The sequence below is a fragment of the Myotis brandtii genome, unplaced genomic scaffold, assembly GCF_000412655.1.
Source record: "Myotis brandtii unplaced genomic scaffold, ASM41265v1 scaffold436, whole genome shotgun sequence".
In the NCBI taxonomy this organism is placed as follows: domain Eukaryota; kingdom Metazoa; phylum Chordata; class Mammalia; order Chiroptera; family Vespertilionidae; genus Myotis; species Myotis brandtii.
This window is the reverse complement of record NW_005366679.1, coordinates 3665389-3685178: the sequence shown is the minus strand read 5'-3', so window position 1 is coordinate 3685178 and position 19790 is coordinate 3665389. Positions and strand designations below refer to the sequence as shown.

Sequence of the window (19790 nt, the reverse complement as noted above, 5' to 3'; positions counted from 1 at the left end):
ATAAACCTTCTATGTATCTACTCAATATTTATAAAAACGAATGATAAAACCTGAGTATGGAGTAGAATGTGTATGTGGAGGAAAGAGAATTAAAGGGAGAGACCAAGGTAAGAGAATGGGCAGGTTGGTAGTACGGTGGGGTTTACTGACCACTCTGCACACTATGAGCAAGGCGGTGTCATCAGGCCTTGGAGGGACAGAGGTGACTTGGGAAGGCAGGGTCCCCGTCCAAAGGGTGCTCAAAATCCATTAATGCAAAAGGAAGCTTTATCTTTGAAAGTGTGAAGCAGACCACCAGGTTCTGATGCTTGCTCAGCAGTCTGTAGGCTGGAGAATGGCAAGTGACACAAAAGGAACAAAGGAGGAGGACACGGCCATTCCTGTCTCCTCTGCAGACTCATCTTCCTCTACTTGTCAATTAATATTTGTGTCCTCAGCACTTTGGCCTGGCCCTTTTTACTTTCTTCTCTTTCTCTAGGTGATCTTATCTACTTTTGTAATTAAAATGCAATAGAGATGCTGACAGCTTCAAAATTTTATCTCTAACTCATATCTGTTCCGATGCATCTGACTCATGTATCCAACTCTTCACCTGACTGCTCTAATTTTGTATTTCAGAGAGATCCAAAACTTAACTTGTTGGTAATCTCAGAGGCTTACAGTACTAGTTTACTTTTTGCTCATTAGGTGTCATCTGCTGCTCTGCTCCACTTTTTGTTCCAGGATGCAGGCCAAGGAGCAACTCTTACCTGGGAATGTTGATTTTGTGGTTTATAGAAAAGAAAACTTACCAAAACATAGGACCTGTTAAAGCTTCTGCTTAGAATTGATACATATCACTTCTCTTATATTTCAGTATCAGGAACAAGTCAAACAGCCATGTGTGATGTCAAACTAATGTGGATAGCATAGTCCTCTCAATGGGAAGTGCACAGTAAGCCACCTGGCACTAAGTGGAGTCCATCGCAACTCTGAGATCCTCCTGGAAGCCACTATGAGGATTCCCGCCCTGGAGGTGGGAAACATTCTTTGCTTAGTCTGTGGTTCTTTCATGTGGAAGTGATTTCTCAGTCCAGTTTTCTCCACCGCTCCTGACTTTCCTCTCTGCTATGTACTGGTCTATGTTGACCACATTAGAAGAGGGCATTAGAGATTCTGCCCTGTTGGGAAACAGCTTTCTCAACTTTCATCCTCTCCATAGACTATTTGCCTTATATGGCAAAAGGGACTTTGCAGATGAGATTAAGGATCTTGGGATGTGGAGACTATCCTGGATTATCTGGATGAGTCCTAAGTGTAATCACCAAGGTTCTTTATATGAGAGAAGAACGTTAATGTGGGGGAAGGTGATGATGTGACGACAGAAGCAGAGATTGGATTCATGGGTCCAGGACCCAAGGAATGCCAGCAGCCTCTAATCTAGAAAAGGAAAGGAATGGGTTCCATCCTGGAGCCTCCAGAAAGAACCAGCTTTCCTGTCATCTGGATTTTAGTCACTAAACACTAATTTGGTTTTCCAACCTCCAGAACTATAAGATAACAAATTGGTGTTGTTTTAAGCCACTAAGTCTGTGTTAATTTGTTATAGCAGCAATAGGAAACTAATACAATGGTCTGCTTTCAAGTGATATTATGAAACTTCAAGTATAAGATTAGTATCTATAATAGTGAACTTGGTCAAAAAAAGGAGCAGCGGTCAATGGAAATAAAGCAGTACTTCACCTGGTTTCATAGAATGTCAGTATCATAGAATGGATGTGGCTGGCCGTATGCTTGTTAGAAGTGGCCTGACAGCAGAGTTCTGGCCATTTCATTCACTTTTATTTCCAAAGCCAGGTTTCCTATTCGGTTCCCTTGACCGAAATCAAACCTGCAACCCTTTATTTCCAAAGCCAGGTTTCCTATTCGGTTCCCTTGACTGAAATCAAACCTTCAACCCTTCCCTTCAGTCCGCAGGCCAACACTCTGCACTACATTATCTTCCAAGGAACCCAAATAAAATGAAAGCTTATTTTCCAACAGAAACAAAAGAAACCAAGAACAGTAAAATAATATGTTCAAAATCCTATGAGAAAATAACCAGCAACCTAAAGTTGGGTACCCAGCAAAACTATCTTTAAGAATGAGACTGAAATAAAATATGCTCAGATAAATAAAACCTGAGTGTTTAGCACTAACTAAAGGACCTTTACTAAAGGAGCATGAAATAATATGCTTTGCAGAAAGGAATATATTCAGAAGCAAGGTCAGACAGGCCAAAAGAAATAGTGAGCAAAGTAACTGACAAGCACACAGGTGTTAACTGTAGATGCTTTTTTATTCCTAGTTCACTGAGAACCACAAAATGCAGGTTGGTGGTTTCCTCTGTGGGAGAATGTAATGCAGTGGAATTGGGGAGAAGCACGAGGGACTTCAAAGTTAATGGCAAAGTCCTTTTTCCTAAACTGAGTGATTGATACATAGATGTTCATTGTGTTGTACTTCTTCATACTTTACACCTATATAAACCTTCTATGTATCTACTCAATATTTATAAAAACGAATGATAAAACCTGAGTATGGAGTAGAATGTGTATGTGGAGGAAAGAGAATTAAAGGGAGAGACCAAGGTAAGAGAATGGGCAGGTTAGTAGTACGGTGGGGTTTACTGACCACTCTGCACACTATGAGCAAGGCGGTGTCATCAGGCCTTGGAGGGACAGAGGTGACTTGGGAAGGCAGGGTCCCCGTCCAAAGGGTGCTCAAAATCCATTAATGCAAAAGGAAGCTTTATCTTTGAAAGTGTGAAGCAGACCACCAGGTTCTGATGCTTGCTCAGCAGTCTGTAGGCTGGAGAATGGCAAGTGACACAAAAGGAACAAAGGAGGAGGACACGGCCATTCCTGTCTCCTCTGCAGACTCATCTTCCTCTACTTGTCAATTAATATTTGTGTCCTCAGCACTTTGGCCTGGCCCTTTTTACTTTCTTCTCTTTCTCTAGGTGATCTTATCTACTTTTGTAATTAAAATGCAATAGAGATGCTGACAGCTTCAAAATTTTATCTCTAACTCATATCTGTTCCGATGCATCTGACTCATGTATCCAACTCTTCACCTGACTGCTCTAATTTTGTATTTCAGAGAGATCCAAAACTTAACTTGTTGGTAATCTCAGAGGCTTACAGTACTAGTTTACTTTTTGCTCATTAGGTGTCATCTGCTGCTCTGCTCCACTTTTTGTTCCAGGATGCAGGCCAAGGAGCAACTCTTACCTGGGAATGTTGATTTTGTGGTTTATAGAAAAGAAAACTTACCAAAACATAGGACCTGTTAAAGCTTCTGCTTAGAATTGATACATATCACTTCTCTTATATTTCAGTATCAGGAACAAGTCAAACAGCCATGTGTGATGTCAAACTAATGTGGATAGCATAGTCCTCTCAATGGGAAGTGCACAGTAAGCCACCTGGCACTAAGTGGAGTCCATCGCAACTCTGAGATCCTCCTGGAAGCCACTATGAGGATTCCCGCCCTGGAGGTGGGAAACATTCTTTGCTTAGTCTGTGGTTCTTTCATGTGGAAGTGATTTCTCAGTCCAGTTTTCTCCACTGCTCCTGACTTTCCTCTCTGCTATGTACTGGTCTATGTTGACCACATTAGAAGAGGGCATTAGAGATTCTGCCCTGTTGGGAAACAGCTTTCTCAACTTTCATCCTCTCCATAGACTATTTGCCTTATATGGCAAAAGGGACTTTGCAGATGTGATTAAGGGTCTTGGGATGTGGAGACTATCCTGGATTATCTGGATGAGTCCTAAGTGTAATCACCAAGGTTCTTTATATGAGAGAAGAACGTTAATGTGGGGGAAGGTGATGATGTGAGGACAGAAGCAGAGATTGGATTCATGGGTCCAGGACCCAAGGAATGCCAGCAGCCTCTAATCTAGAAAAGGAAAGGAATGGGTTCCATCCTGGAGCCTCCAGAAAGAACCAGCTTTCCTGGCATCTGGATTTTAGTCACTAAACACTAATTTGGTTTTCCAACCTCCAGAACTATAAGATAACAAATTGGTGTTGTTTTAAGCCACTAAGTCTGTGTTAATTTGTTATAGCAGCAATAGGAAACTAATACAATGGTCTGCTTTCAAGTGATATTATGAAACTTCAAGTATAAGATTAGTATCTATAATAGTGAACTTGGTCAAAAAAAGGAGCAGCGGTCAATGGAAATAAAGCAGTACTTCACCTGGTTTCATAGAATGTCAGTATCATAGAATGGATGTGGCTGGCCGTATGCTTGTTAGAAGTGGCCTGACAGCAGAGTTCTGGCCATTTCATTCACTTTTATTTCCAAAGCCAGGTTTCCTATTCGGTTCCCTTGACCGAAATCAAACCTTCAACCCTTCCCTTCAGTCCGCAGGCCAACACTCTGCCCACTGAGCCAAACTGAGATAGGTTTGATAGCTATAGATAGGTGAGATAGCTATAATTTTGATACCACCAAAAAGTAGAATGCATTTCATATACTTTTCTCTGATGAACCCAGTACAAAACACCCCACTGTTAAGTGTATCCGTTTAGAACAAAACTGGGAAAGTCTAGTATATTAGGGAAGCTAAAATACAGTAGGCCAAGGTTGAAACGATATTAATGAAGTATTAACTCTTCATTGAAATTTCAAAGAATTATTAAGTTCCTTATGAACTTGTGCAAAATATAAGGTGTTTTGAGTGAACTGTTATAAAAATTATATACTTGCATTTGTGATGGTAAGTTTGCTTGATCTGACTACAGAAATAAAGATGTTCATATGTCTTTGATTCCTCATAACTCCAAAAGCTCTTCAGTGTGAGTCTTCCGTGGGACAAGGCAGAAAGAATAATTCTATGTGATATTGCAAACAATTAACTGTCCTTGATTTGCATGCATATACATTTCCTGGTTAACCTCTCCCTACCCACCTCCCCATCCCCTGGACAAGGTGCAAGCTCTTCCATAGTGTGCTATGTAGGTGTGGTTTTTATTTTGGGGATCAGGAGTATCTTTTTCATGCATATAATCATCTCTATATGCACTAGTCAGTGCCTGTTCCAAGCTAATCAAGGGTGGGTGCTGGGTGGAGAGGGGTCAATGGGTAAACAAATCCAAAGGGGGCATCTGTAATACTTTCAACAATGAAGATAAATTTAAAAAAAGAAAGAAACTGATAAGGTGTGGTTTTTATTTTGGGGATCAGGAGTATCTTTTTCATGCATATAATCATCTCTATATGCACTAGTCAGTGCCTGTTCCAAGCTAATCAAGGGTGGGTGCTGGGTGGAGAGGGGTCAATGGGTAAACAAATCCAAAGGGGGCATCTGTAATACTTTCAACAATGAAGATAGATTTAAAAAAAGAAAGAAACTGATAAAGAAAAACAATATTGATCTGAAAGAACCTATAAAGAATCAGCTTGGACTCTAGTGGGCCTTTCTGCTAGAAGTGTAGAGAAACGATAAGAAATGAAACACAATTGTTAGAGACATATTCCATCTTTTCCATGTTATAAAAAGCTGAAAATGTGCAGCTATTTTTGGATGTCTGTAGCTATCCAATTTCCTCTTTAGAACCAATTCTACAGATATTGCTGCTTTAGGTTTATAGGAAACAACACAAAATTGGGTCCTAAATTTGGATTGACTAAGAATCTAATCAAGATTTTCACTAGAATACAGAATTGAACTCCCAGCTCTGATTTTTGGCAAGTCAGAAACTCTCTGAGCTTGAAACACTGGGGGCTTCTGAGTTTTAAATCCTGTGATCAGTGGTTTGATTGGGATTAAATTCATTCCCATCCACACATCCAATATTTATTGAGTGTCTACCAGGTGTCAGGCAGTTTTAGTCTCTAGGGATACAGTAGATTTTTCTTGCCAGTCTTTGGAAATACATTAATGCAATTCCCAATTTTTAGAAGAAATTATGATCCTGAGTGGTCGGTGTCTTTCTGAAGTGGTGTTATTCACAGGAGGCAGACCTGGTTCCAGCTCGTACCAGCCTAGGACTGTCTGCAGTATGTAATGCTGCCTTCACTTTTCATATTTGGGAGAAGAGCTGGCCATCTGTAGCATTCTACCCTGCAATTTCACCAGATATATTTTTTAAAATAATGTTTTAGGATAATAGGCAAACTAGGATCTACTCACAATTAAGATTATTTATTTTTAAAACTTTAACTTTTAAGTTCTTAGGCTGAAAAGAAAATGAGAATCTAATTTCTTGCATACACGCAAACATCGAGATTCCCTTAATTGTAGTTAAAAACGTAACTGCAAACAAATGTCAAACCATAATGCCAAATGACAGCTTTCAGTTCTGTTTCACAAGTTGTTCTAAAGGAGATGTCTTCACATTTTCAATCAAAGAGATAATTTTGATTTTGTCACAACTCCTGCCTCCGTTAAAAGCAGTAAGTCTGTGATATAAGAAGTCAGCCTCTTGCTCTGAGAGCTGTTGATGGAGAGGAAATCAGAGAAAGAAGTGAGTCTTGGGGGGAAAACCCCAATGAGGTTTGTTATTTTGGAATGATATTCCTGAGGACACTTCATTTCATAATCCTTTACACTAATAGGATAGCATCCAAATGGAATCACTCCATGGACTAATAATCTCTATAACTCTAAGAGTAAGGCAGATAGTCTTGAATTCAACAGACACTTACTGAATATCTACATCACAAGTGCAGGGTATAAAAATTAATAAGATATGATCTTTGAGGAGTTAGCAATGTAAGGAACGATGATAGGGAGGGAACTAATACATTCTGAGCACCGACAATCTACCAGGCGTGATACTAGATATGTTAATCTTCACAAGAAGACAGCTGTTACTAATATGCCCATTTTACAGATAAGGAAAATGAACCTTTAAGTGGTTAAGTTGTCTAAACTTGAGACTGGTCAAGGTGAAATACACACCTATGTTTGCTTAACTCTAAAGTCCATTTTTAAAAATACTAAGCCACCCTACCAAAAGCTCACAAACCTTAAGACATTGCTTCCAACTCCCTTTCTATATTCTATGCTTCTTATTGCTTCTAGTCTCCATGAAAATAGGACAAGCCTCAATGAACACAAATCTTCTCTTCCTCTAGAATGTGCTGTGAAATGTTTGTAAGCTCCACTTCTGATTTTACATGAGAGTAGAAGACAAAACTCACCATGCTATATTTATTTATAGTGGGTGGGAGAATCCTGAAAGAGTGCAAGGGTGGGGGAAGAAAGCAAGGGGTGGGGGGAGAGGGGACACCAAGGCGGTACCCTCGTTTTTTCTGCTTTCTGCAGGGCTGGGAGGCCCCTGAAGACCATGTTACAACATGGTTGAGAAACAGCGGTCACATGAACAAAAGCTGACAAAATCGGGCCTTTTAAGGTAGATGCTGAGGGAATTGTGCAAACTGTAGGAGAGGCAACATGGGTTATAAAGGTTAGACACATGGATCTTGAGCGAGAAATTTACCTCGCTTAACCTATTTTCTTATGTGGAAAATGTGCAAACTCACACCTGCTTCACAGGTGAGGGCCACAGCTCTGTGAGCCAGTGCAAATTTAAAACTGACTTCCCCTCTGGGTTGGTAAATCAGGAAAAGTGTTCCTTTTAAGTTTGATGTAGTCCCATTTGTTTATTTTTTCTTGTGTTTCCCTTGCTCAAGGAGATATATCAGAAAAAAATATTGCTATGAGAAATGTCCTAGATTTTACTGTTATGTTTTCTTCTAGAATTTTTATGGTTTTGAGTCTAACATTTAATTCTTTAATCCATTTTGAGTTTAATTCTTGTGTATGGTGTAAGACAGTGTAAGATCTAGTTTCATTTTTTTTTGCACATATCTGACCAATTTTCTAAACACTGTTTATTGAATAGACTATCTTTACCCCATTTTATGTTCTTGCCTCCTTTGCCAAATATTAATTGACCATAAAGGTGTGGGCTCTATGTTCTATTGGCAAAAATATCTAGGAAGGTTGGATGAATATGTTTCTTAGCATCCTTGATACTACCTCAACACCAGAGGTAACTGTGCTTATGGCAAGTCCTCAATAAGAGGTGTTGACAAATAACAAAGAGAAGAAAAGTAGAAATCAATAAAAGAAAAAGTGATATAAGAAGAGTTTTCTCTACTGGAAAATGCCAGACTCTACCAGTGATTGGTCCAAGTAAAATTCAGTAGAGTATCACACATGGTCTTTTTTAATCTTTTCAATAAAAATCTAACACCAGTGTGGGTTCCAACTCTACTTTCATTAGCTAACTGTATGACTTTAAGCAAGAAATTTAACAAATTCAAGCTTTAGTTTGATCCCTGTAAAGTGAGGTCATGGGATATAATAACCTTTCAGGTGAAATACATCTTTAATCCTGGGATTTCAAAACCTTGATGTTTCAAATATATATGGAATACTGACATAAACATTAACTATTTTTGGAAGAAATTTTTCTTCACTGCACCTTTCATTTTTCAGTGTTATGACCTCTTCCTTTGTCTGGTTCAGAAGAGTTTTGGTTGTCTCTAGTTCATTTTCTGCAAGGTTAATCCTCCTTTTTATATCTTCTTCTTGCCTTTCTTTTGCAGTCAGTTCTTCCTGTAAAGTTTTATGTAGTTGTTGACAAGCTATTAAAGAGTCTTCTTTCTCTTTAAGCAATCTAGTATGCCTAAAAAATATATTAAAAAAATCCATCAATGTGCATCAGATACTACATTTTCATGTTTATCAAAAGTATGGAAATTTTCATTTGAAATTATAGATTATAACTTTAACATATAGAAATTAAGAATGCTAAGGAACTAGATCTGTTATTAAAATTTTCCCATCTAGATAGAAGCAAAAGTCAATAAACAGCTTCAAGATATTATAAACTTGAATTAGGTAATATATATGAAAACAATACAATAAGAAAGCCAAAGTACATATTAAATAAAACGTTATTTTAAATGTGGTTTCAAACTCAATTACTAAAAAATATTAATTAAAATATTTGCAATGTATACCTTGATTCAAAAATAACGGATTCAAACTTCAGTTTTCTAAGTTCTCTTTGACAGTCATCAGCTTCATTAGACTTTTTCCTAAAATAATACAAATGTGGCTCAAATATTTTATTTCAAAATAGTTAAATTATAACTGTTTTTCCTTTTCTAAAAAAAATCCTTAACCAAGGACATGTTTAGAGAGAGGAAAGGAGAGAAAGAGAGAGTGCGAGCAAGGGAAGGAGGAAGGGAGAGAGGAGCACTGATGTGAGAGAGAAACACGGATTGGTTGCCTTCCCTCTGCTTCCTGACTGGGGATCAAACCCACAACCCAGGTAGGTGCCCTGACTTGGAATTCAACTAGTAACCCTTTGGTACACGGAACAACGTTCAACCAATTGAGCCACTCCGATTGGGCTGTTTTCCTTTTTGTAAAGGTGTTTTTCATTTATTACTTTTCTTATCTTTATATTCTATTTGTGGTTATATATGCAGATTTCCTTGAAATTAGAAATATATAGTCTAAGGATTTTTCTTTGCCAAAATAAATCCAATCTGTTAGTGTGACTATAGGGTTTTTCTTTATCATTATTTTATTTAGAAAAACATTCTTAGTATCTTCATATTATTTCTACTTTTATGGCCAAGTAAGCTCCTATCAGACTGATCTCCATTTAAATAAAAGTCTAAACTTTGGATACCATTTATGAAAAAAAATGAAAAACCCTTATGTGAAGGTATTGGAAAGTAACCAAGCAGGCAGATTCTGGAGGGATATTAACACTCAGAGTGAGGTGACAGCATGGTTTTCACTTGTTTGCTTAATGATTTTACACTTGAGGACAGGCCCAGTCTACACGCACCATGTGGGGGAAACTAAAATTCTGATAGAAAACTGGTAGCAAACTCACAGTCATTCTGGCCTGAAGAACTAGAGCATAGTGTTTGGGGAAACCACAGCTGCTGTGAAGGATAAACCCTGAACAAGAGAGAGCCAGAGAGAAGGATCCCAAATGCTGCATAGAAACTCTGCCCACATGTCTGGCTGAGCTCAGAACTACATGTGCGCAGGGCATATTCCAACCAGCCTAGTTAAAGATAAAAGAACGGAACTATGAGGCCAAAGTAATTGTCTGATAAAGCAACAGCATCCTGCCATTATTTGGAGAAATATAACAGAATCTAGAATCTCCATAACATAACATTCACAATGTCCAGAATAAAAATTACTCATATAGGAGAAACAGAAAAGCATAGCCTATTCTCAACAGAAAAGATAGTTAATAGGGAATAACTCTGAATTGAACCAAATATTGAAATTCACAAAGATTGTTAAAGGAGCAATTATAATTCTGCCCACAGAATCGACTCTAATTAATGAAAAGATAAGAAAAATCTTAGCAGAGAAATAGAAACTATTGAAAAGAATCAAATGGAAATTCTAAAACTGAAATAAACATTTGTCTTGATCTTATATAATTGGTTTTGTAACAATACTAAAGAAGTTAATATATGAAGAATGATTAATATTCCAATTTAAATTTATATAAACTGTTCATCAAGTCATTATCCGAATGTACCTTAAAATAGCTTATACTGAACAATGAAATGTTACTTAGATTATCAATGGGTTTGCTCTACTTGCAGAATGACTTAGTTTCCAAAAAATGATTTTAAAACATCATGCACATGAATAACATTCATTTATTTTTAAACCTTTTTTATAGTAAAATATGATAAAATTGTAAGATATATAAAATTACACTTAAAAATACATAATATAACAAATTATTATTAAGCGAACATTCTTGTAACTACCATCCAGGCCAAAAAAATAAAACTTTACCAGCTACCCTAGAAGTTTCATATTCCTGGTCCCAGCAAAGTCCCTTCACCCTTAAAAAAAATATCCTTGTGAATTTTATGGTTATCACTTTGATTTTCTTTGGGGTTTTATTACCCAAATTTTATTCCTGAACACTAATATGCAAATTGTCCCCTCAGGAGTTTGACCGGGAGAGTGGGAATTTGAGCACTCGCTATGATGGGCAACCAGCAGCTGCAGCCAGGCTTGGAGGGAAGGAGGCGGGGAGGCCTAGGGACCCTACCCATGCACAAATTTCATGCACCAGGCCTCTACTTTCCAAATAAAATGTTAGGAAAGAAGGAATCAGGAAAAAATTAACATGCCATTAGTAAAGTGGGCAAAGACTCTGCTCAGGCAAGTCACAAAGGAAAGAATACCAAAAGCCACATATGCAGGGATACAATTTTTTATCTGTTAAACTAGCAACTTTATTTTTCTTTTTTAGTTATAATACCCAGTGTTGTTTAGGAGAGATGGGTATTTACAAATACTGCTGAAAGTTTGTATAATCTTTTTGGAGGGCAATAAGTCATTACGCATTAAAAACCATAAAAACATGACATTTGGTTCTAGCAAAAATCCTAAGGAAGTAATTGTGAGTAGAAAGATTTATCTATATGAATTTCTAAAAAATTTACTTATAAAAGTGAAAAATTTGGAAATTCTAAAAAACAAAGGATTAGTAAATAAGTTATGGTTCATATGTAGATTGAAATACTATACAGCCATTTAATAATAATCAATAAATGTATCATGTAATGATGTGGGAAAGATCATAGATCACTAAGTAAAAATATGTTTAAAATTACATTATTTAGAAAAATGAACTATAAGGCTATATCATAATATAACTACAATGTTCTTTTTTATATATCCCTGTATTTTCCAAGTTTTACACATTTGATTTGAAATCAAACAAAAATGTTACTTCAAAAAATGCTTTGAGACTCATCAGCCCCAGCATGACTTTCATTCTGGGTTCAGACTCTTGTACACACTTTTCCAAATCCAGAGGCAGGGACAGTGCAATTCCTTTTAGTGGTTACTTTATTAACTATGTGGACAATTGATCTTGGCTGCATTTTTTTTAATGCCTGCTCTTTAGAAAGCCTATCATCCCAAGAATTCCCCTCACCATGGTCCGCTCCCACTGCCACTCCAGTTAAGCCATTCTTTCTATGGTCTACCCTTCACGACCCAATTGTTATCTTCACCTTCATTAGGATGGGAGAAATTGGAAGGACTAGAAAGAATGCCTACATTTCTTTAAACACTACATTCCTTCTTTTACTCTCAGCAAATAGTGTTAATCCTTTCTCTTCAAGTGCTTTGAATGAGCCTTCAGAAAGGCCCCTGGTGCTCCTGCCAATCAAAGCAAAGGGAATCAGATGAAATAATTGGATATTTTCCCCTAATCTGAAAGGCAAGGGTCAATACCACTCCACTCCTTTATATGAAATAGCCATTCTCAAACTGCCTCCTTGATATTTCTACTTTGGTATCCAAAGACATCTCAAACTTCCCATATCCATATCTCTTAGAGATTTTCTCTCTTCAATAAGTGGCACCAACACAATAATGATACTGAAAGGTAACACCTTATATGTCTAACATAACCCTCAAAGCAGCCCATTTTCCCTTCTTAAAGTTGAGAAAACGGAGACCAGAGAGATAGGTAATGTACCCAGTTGGCAGTGCTGGGATTTGTACCTTAGCAGTCTGGCCTGGAGTCTAGGCTCTTAGTCACTATACTCTATTGCAGGGGTCCTCAAACTTTTTAAACAGGGGGCCAGTTCACTGTCCCTCAGACCATTGGAGGGCCGGACTATAGTTAAAAAAAAAAACTATGAACAAATTCCTATGCACACTGCACATATCTTATTTTGAAGTAAAAAAACAAAACGGGAACAAATAGAATATTTGTATTTGCATGTGGCCCACGGGCCGTAGTTTGAGGACCCCTGCTCTATTGCCTCTCAGCTGTCTGCCTTGATGCTGAAAAACCCCAAACACCATCCTTTATTTTCACCTTTCCATTCTAGTTCCCTTCGTCCACAGCCGCATCTACTCCATCAGTAAATCCTGTCAGACTGACCTCCAAAATAAATTTCTCTTTGTCTCCACACTATAGCCTTACACTAACTACACCAGTCACATTCACCTGTATGAACGCACAGCTTCCCACCTAGTCTCCCTGACTGCTCTTGTATTCCCACTCCAGCCCATTCTCCATGTAGCAGCCATACTGACTGCTTAAAACAAATCCGATCAATTCATTCGCTCATCCAAAATTCTCCAACAGTGTTTCACTGCCCTCTGAATAAATCCAAATTCCTCACTAGGCACTGGCGTAATTTCTTACTGCTGCTGTAACAAATTACCACAACCTTAGTGATTTAAAACCACCCAAGTGTATTATCTTACGGTTCAGAGGTCAGAAGTCCTCAAATCAAGATGTCACTAGGCTATGTTCTTTCTGGCGGTTCCCAGGGGAGAATCTGTTTCCTCCCCTTTCCAGCTTCTGGAGACCACCTGCATTCCTTGGATTGTGGCTCCATCAAATTACATCACTCCAACCTCTGCTTCCATCCTCACATCTACGTTTGTGACTTTGACCCTCTTGCTTTCCTCTTATAAGGACCTTTCCTATTACACTGGGCCAGCCCAAATAACCCAGGATCATCTCCCAATTGCAAACTCCATAATTTATTTTTATTTATTTTTTTATCTTTAACTTCTTTATTAGTTAAGGAATTACAAATGTGTCATCATCCCCCCATTAATCCCCATCCTTCCCCCCCCCCCCTCATGCTCTCATCCCCCTGTTGTCCATGTCCATTGGGCAAACTCCATAATTTAATCACACGTGCAAAGTCCTCTTTGACATGTGAGGTAACATACTCATAGATTCCAGGGAGTAGGACATTAGTGTGTCTTTGGAAATCACAGTGTGTCTACGACAACTGGCCTTCTTCATGTTTCTTGAATTTGTAAAACTCACTCCAAGAATTTAGGGCCTTTGATCTCTCTGTTTTCAGATGCTAGCATTTTAGTATTACCAGCTCTTTCCTGTTACTCAGATCTTAACTCACAGGCCATCTGCTCAGGGATGCCACTCCATCAAAAGTATACCACCGTCCCCATTACTCACATTCCAGTATGCCTGTTGTATATTTTGTAGTCCTTAACATTACCTGAAATTACCTAAATAGCTCTATTGGAGCTTGTCAATCTTGTTACTCCAATATCTAGTGCCTGCACACAATGGTCATGCCACATAATCACCACTCAGTAAGCATCTTGCATTGAATGAATGAATAATGAATGAAGTGAAGTTAGCCTGTTCAATTTGGGATCATGCAAAAAGAAGATCTATACTCTGACAGACACTGGATGCCACCAGGCCACCTATTTGGGAGGCAAAAAGTTTTCAGGAATGACCAGAGAGGTAAGAGGAAAATCTAGGAAAAGTTTTTCTCACTTCCAAGGAGACACCAGCAAAACAGGCCCTTCCTGCCTCTGGGTTGGTTACATATGGATGTGGCACCTGGAACTGCAGGTACTTCGTGGTCACAAGGGACCCAGACTTGGGGTGAAGCTAGGCTGAAGGCAGCAGGATGAAGACAGAAGGAACAGCAAGATCTTGGAGATACTGCTGAGCTGCTGGACCAACTAAACTTGAAACCACTACCTCTGTCCCTTGTAGCCTAAAGCATCCTAACTGATAAAATTTGTTTTCCAATACATAACAAGTTCTTATAAACATTGGGATATAATTTCTTATAAACCTTATGTAAAAGAGAACCTCAAGTTCATCTATTTAAAAACTGCCTCTCCCCCTTAAGTAAAAATACACAAAACATATAAAAACAGTTAAAAATCTTTAAATGACAAAAGAACCATCTTAAGTTGGATATGTGAAACCCATTCCCACCCCTATCCTTCACAAAGGGTGAGGACTGAAATTTTAAATAAATCTGATTTCACAGTACCTTCCAATTTCTGAAAGTTCAGAAGGTTTGGAGATATATATATATATAAAACCTCCAGTTCATTTACAAATTGTATGTCAAAATTTTTGAGTGAATTCTTTGGACTCCCAACTAATTTATCATAAAACAATGGCCAAGTCACAAATCTGCCTTTACTCTACAAATAAAATAGTACTTACATGTGCCTGGGGACCTCCTAAGCTCTGAGCGTCCTGAGCAGCCCCAGGCTCTGATCCTAAATGCTCCCCCTACTGCACTTCGTCCCAGGGGTAAAGGAAGGTAGTGGCATAGAAATGGAAATGTTGGGAACAGCCAGCACGGAGAAAGGTTTCCAAAAGGACCATTTAAGTGGCTCTATCTTTGATAACTCAAATTTTCTAAAAATGGATGCTCTTCCTATTCTCTCATTTTAAGAAGTTCTTATGCAGGCAGGAAGCACCCATTTTATAAACTGAGACAACAGCATCAGCATTTGTGCAATTGTAGAGTGATTTTCTCCAGGTAATTCATTTGATGGACTTTGGTGAGGTTATATATTTCTCCCTCCAACTCTAATCTCCTCTGACTCTTACTATTTCTCAGCACTCACATTATAAATTATATTAGAAACACAATGAACAAAAAATACCACCACAGCCTGTGTTCATATTAAGTGGGCAGGCTCCTTGAATATATAGAGAATTGTGTGCACACTTATTCGGTAAAAGCAATGCATGTCACAACCAATTAGCTTTATTCCTTGTCCTTGGTATGTTTATTTCTGTGTTTATCTTCTCTACTAACTTCCCAGGACTCCACTCCATTTTAGCTCGTAGGTGCCAGCTCTACCTTTCTATTCCTGCACTGTTCCCTCTTCACTTCATGAGCTCCAAGAAACCTTCTCTCCACAGGAGGCATCCATATGGCCAAAGCCCTCCCTGATGTTACTAGAGGGTGGGGAAAGATGATTTTTCTTTCTGGCAATCACTACCTTGTGTCTCTTTTTTATGTTTCTTCTCACCTAGAAAATTACTTCCTGGATCTAGTGAGCCAAGGACCCCCCTGTCCACTCATTCCTTCAATCTTAGCCACCATGCACAGAAAGCGAACTATTGTATTTACTGTGCTATTAATCACAATGTTATAAAGCATGAATATTTGTTTTTTCTTATTTTACAAAAATAATTATTTTGTTACAAATAATCCAAATATACATTAATTTGATAGCACATTTTTGGAATTTGTTTCTCCTTATGTTGTTAGGAATTTTATTAATGGGGATTGCATTAAATCTGTATATTGCTTTGGATGATATGGACATTTTAACTAGGCTGATTCTTCCAATCCACAAACATGGAATGTCTTTCTATTTCATTGTGTCATTTTCAATCTCTTTAATAATGCTTTATAATTTCCAGAAGGTCCTACACATCCTTTGTTAACTTTATTCCTAGGTATTTCATTCTTGTTTTGCTACAATTGCAAAAGAAATTGATTTTTTCATTTCTTTTTCTGAAATTTCATCCTTAGTATATAGAATACAATGAATTGTTGTGCATTGATATTTATGTCCTGCAACTTAACTATATATTTTTTTATTGTTTCTAATAGTTTTTTTTTTGAGTCGGTTTTCTATATAAAGAAACATGTCATATGCAAAAAGTGACACTTTTACTTCTCCTTCCCAACTTAGATACCTTTTATTTCTTTCTCTTGTTTGACAGTTAGGAATTTCAGTTCTATGTTGAATAAGAATGGTAAGAGTGGACATCCTTGTCTTGTTCCTGTTCTTAGAGGAAAAACTTTGTTTTTCACCACTGAGTATATTAGCTGTGGGTTTGTCAAAAATTGCCTTTATTATGTTGTAGTACTTTCCTTCTATACTCATTTTATTGAGTATTTTAACATATTGTTCTTAGGAGTAGTCCATGGTCAATACAAAACATTTGGTTGCTAAGCAATCTAAATATTTATTTTTCTGATGAGGTTCATCTCTAAAACATCAGAACTGAAAACCAGAGCTATCAGATTATATACCACAAACTAAAAATATTTACTTACTCTAAAAGATGATATGAATTCTATTTTAGTGTTATAATTATAGATGTGCTATATTTATACTGTAAAGTAATTTTTGAAATTTCTGAAATTCATTTTTAAAATCTTTTTTTAATCTATTGAATTTATTGGGGTGACATTGATTAATAAAATTATACAGGTTTTTTCACCCACAAATATTTTTATTGATTTCAGAGAGGAAGGGAGAGGAAGAGATAGAAACATCAATGATGAAAGAGAATCATTGATCGGCTTCCTCCTACATGTCCCACACTAGGGGTTGAGCCTGCAACCTGGATATGTTCCCCAACCAGGAATTGAACCGTAGCCTCCTGGTTCATAAAGTGATGCTCAACCACTGAGCCATGCTGGCCGGGCAAAATTATACAGGTTTCAGGTATACAATTCTATAATATACATCATCTGTATACTATATTGTTGTTCATCACCCCAAGTCAAGTCTCCTTCCATCACCATTTATCCCCTTTTTACTTTCTTCTACTTCCCTCCACCACCTTTCCCTTTGGTAATCACCATACTGTTGTCTGTGTCTATGAGTGTTTTTTGTTTTCCCCTTCTCTTTATCCCTTCACCTTTTTCACCTAGCTGTCCAACCACCCTCCCTCTGACAGCTGTCAGTCTGTTCTCTGTATCAGTTTGTTTCTATTTTGTTCGTTTATTTTGTTCATTAGATTCCACATATAAGTGAAATCATATGATATTGTCTTTCTCTGACTGGCTTATTTCACTTAGCATAATGCTCTCCAGGTCTATCTATGCTGTTGCAAAAGGTAAGATGTCCTTCCTCTTTATGTCTGAGTAGTATTCCACTATGTAAATGTACCACACCTTTTTTATCCACTTGTCTATTGGTGGGCACTTGCGCTGCTTCCAAATCTTGGCTATTGTAAATAATGCTGCCATGATCATAGAGGTGCATATATTTCTTCATTTTTAAACAAAATAGTGCTCTGAATATTTTACAAGGGCACTTTCTTATCATTTGTTTGCCAATTATTTTATTACTTATATAACATGTAAGTACTCCAACATTTCAAAAATTTTCAACTATCTTTTGGAACCTAAAATTGGCAATTTTTTTGTTTTGTTTGTTTTAAATATATTTTTATTGATTTCAGAGAGGAAGGGAGAGGGAGAGAGAGATAGAAACATCAATGATGAGAGAGACTCATTGATTGGCTGCCTCCTGCACACCCCGCAGTGGGGAACTAGCTCACAACCCGGGCATGTGCCCTTGACCGGAATCAAACCTGGGACCCTTCAGTCCACAGGCTGACGCTCTATCCACTGAGCCAAACCAGCTAGGGCTAAAATTTATAATTTTAAGAAATAACTTCAATATTGTTTCTTCTGGGCAGGTGATATAGAGACAACAATAAGAGAAAAACCTCAGAGACTCTTTCACATGAAGTTACTAATTTGAACGACCAGGGAAAGCTTTAATACATGGATGGATAGGTAAATTTCTTACTGAGGGAAAGAAACATTTCATGTACTTAAAAATATTTACAGGTCCTTTGATATACAATCTAGGCCAGAAAAATAGCTGAGAAGAGCAGTGGGTGACCATACCCACACAGCCGAATCCCTGCAGAGGAGTCACAGGGGACCCCTGGGGATTTTCTAAATTCGTACAGGTGGTTTAAAGTTCACCATCTTACATGAACTTTTCTTTATAGCTGTCCAGCTCGGTCACTGCCTTCTGAAGTTTTAGCCCGAGTCCCTCTACTTGACTTTGCAAATCTGAAATGACACAATATATTCATCTGATTAGGACATTTTAAGTGTCCAGATAGCTTCATAGGGTAAACCACACTCCTTTGGAGTTGCCACTCAGCAGCTCCCAAAGAATCAGGCAGTTAACTGTTGATTCCACTTTGCCTGGATGACCGCATGCAGCTTGTCCCTACTCTAAAACCCCATTGAGTTAATGGGTTTTGACAGACCCAATTGGTTGGCCTCTGTTTGCCACAACATCATACTTACTTTCAAACAGCTAATAGGCTGAATTTTACTGATGTTTCCCAAGGAAATTTATGTAGCAACACACATATGAATTCCTGACCACGTGGCTCACTTGTGAGACTGCCTAAGCTCCTCCTGTGGCCTGGAACTGAAGAGTATTGCTGAGGCCTCCTGGTAGAACTGAACTAGACAAACCCCGTGTGAGGCTCCAGGTAAAGAATTTGTTAACTCTGGGTAGCATCTAATAGGCATTTTAATGACTTTCAAAGCCAAGGAAATGCAAGCAAGAAATTGGCTTCCACAGTCTTGAACTGCAGAATTAAAACAGAGTTTAAGGAAGACTATTCAAACAGCCGTGTCTAACATGTCTGTGGATGCAGAACTGAAACTAAAACACAGGAACAAATGCTTGAATTCTCTGAGCCCTGCCATTAGGCTGTGTAAGGGAACTGTGATCTGAATCCCAGCCTCAGTGACAGCCCTTGTCAGCACTTTTTTTTTTTAATCCTCACCCGAGGATATTTTTCCATTGATTTTCAGACAGTGTGGAAGGGAAGGAGGGAGGAGGGTGGGGTGGGGGGATAGAGAAAGAGAGAAACATCAACATGAGAGAGACACATTAATTGGTTACCTCCCACAGCACCCCAACTAGGGCCTGGGATTGAACCCACAATAGAGGTACATGCCCTTGACCAGGAATCGAACCCTCAACCCTTCAGTCTGCAGGCTGATGCTCTAACCACTAAACCAAACCAGCCAGGGCTTGTGGGCACTCTTTTTGGGGATAAGGTGAAAAACAATATGGAGTAACTGGTTTCTACAAAAAAAATATTTAAAACACTGGAATGATAAAATCCCTATGTTATATCTTCTTGGGTGTTTTAATAACATATTTTTAATAATAAATTTTAAAGTCTTTATGC

At 38.0% G+C, this 19790-nt stretch overlaps 1 protein-coding gene across 1 annotated transcript in view; it reads right to left on the bottom strand.

Annotated features, from left to right (window-relative positions):
• LEKR1 (leucine, glutamate and lysine rich 1) overlaps positions 1 to 19790 on the bottom strand; it is a 120077-nt gene that overhangs the window by 27145 nt on the left and 73142 nt on the right. The window contains exons 8-10 of the mRNA XM_014546239.1: positions 18564 to 18645; positions 9007 to 9084; positions 8466 to 8669 (exon numbers count right to left, since the gene is read on the bottom strand). Of these exons, the coding sequence (XP_014401725.1) occupies positions 8466 to 8669; positions 9007 to 9084; positions 18564 to 18645 (364 nt within the window). The remainder of the gene's footprint in view (positions 1 to 8465; positions 8670 to 9006; positions 9085 to 18563; positions 18646 to 19790) is intronic.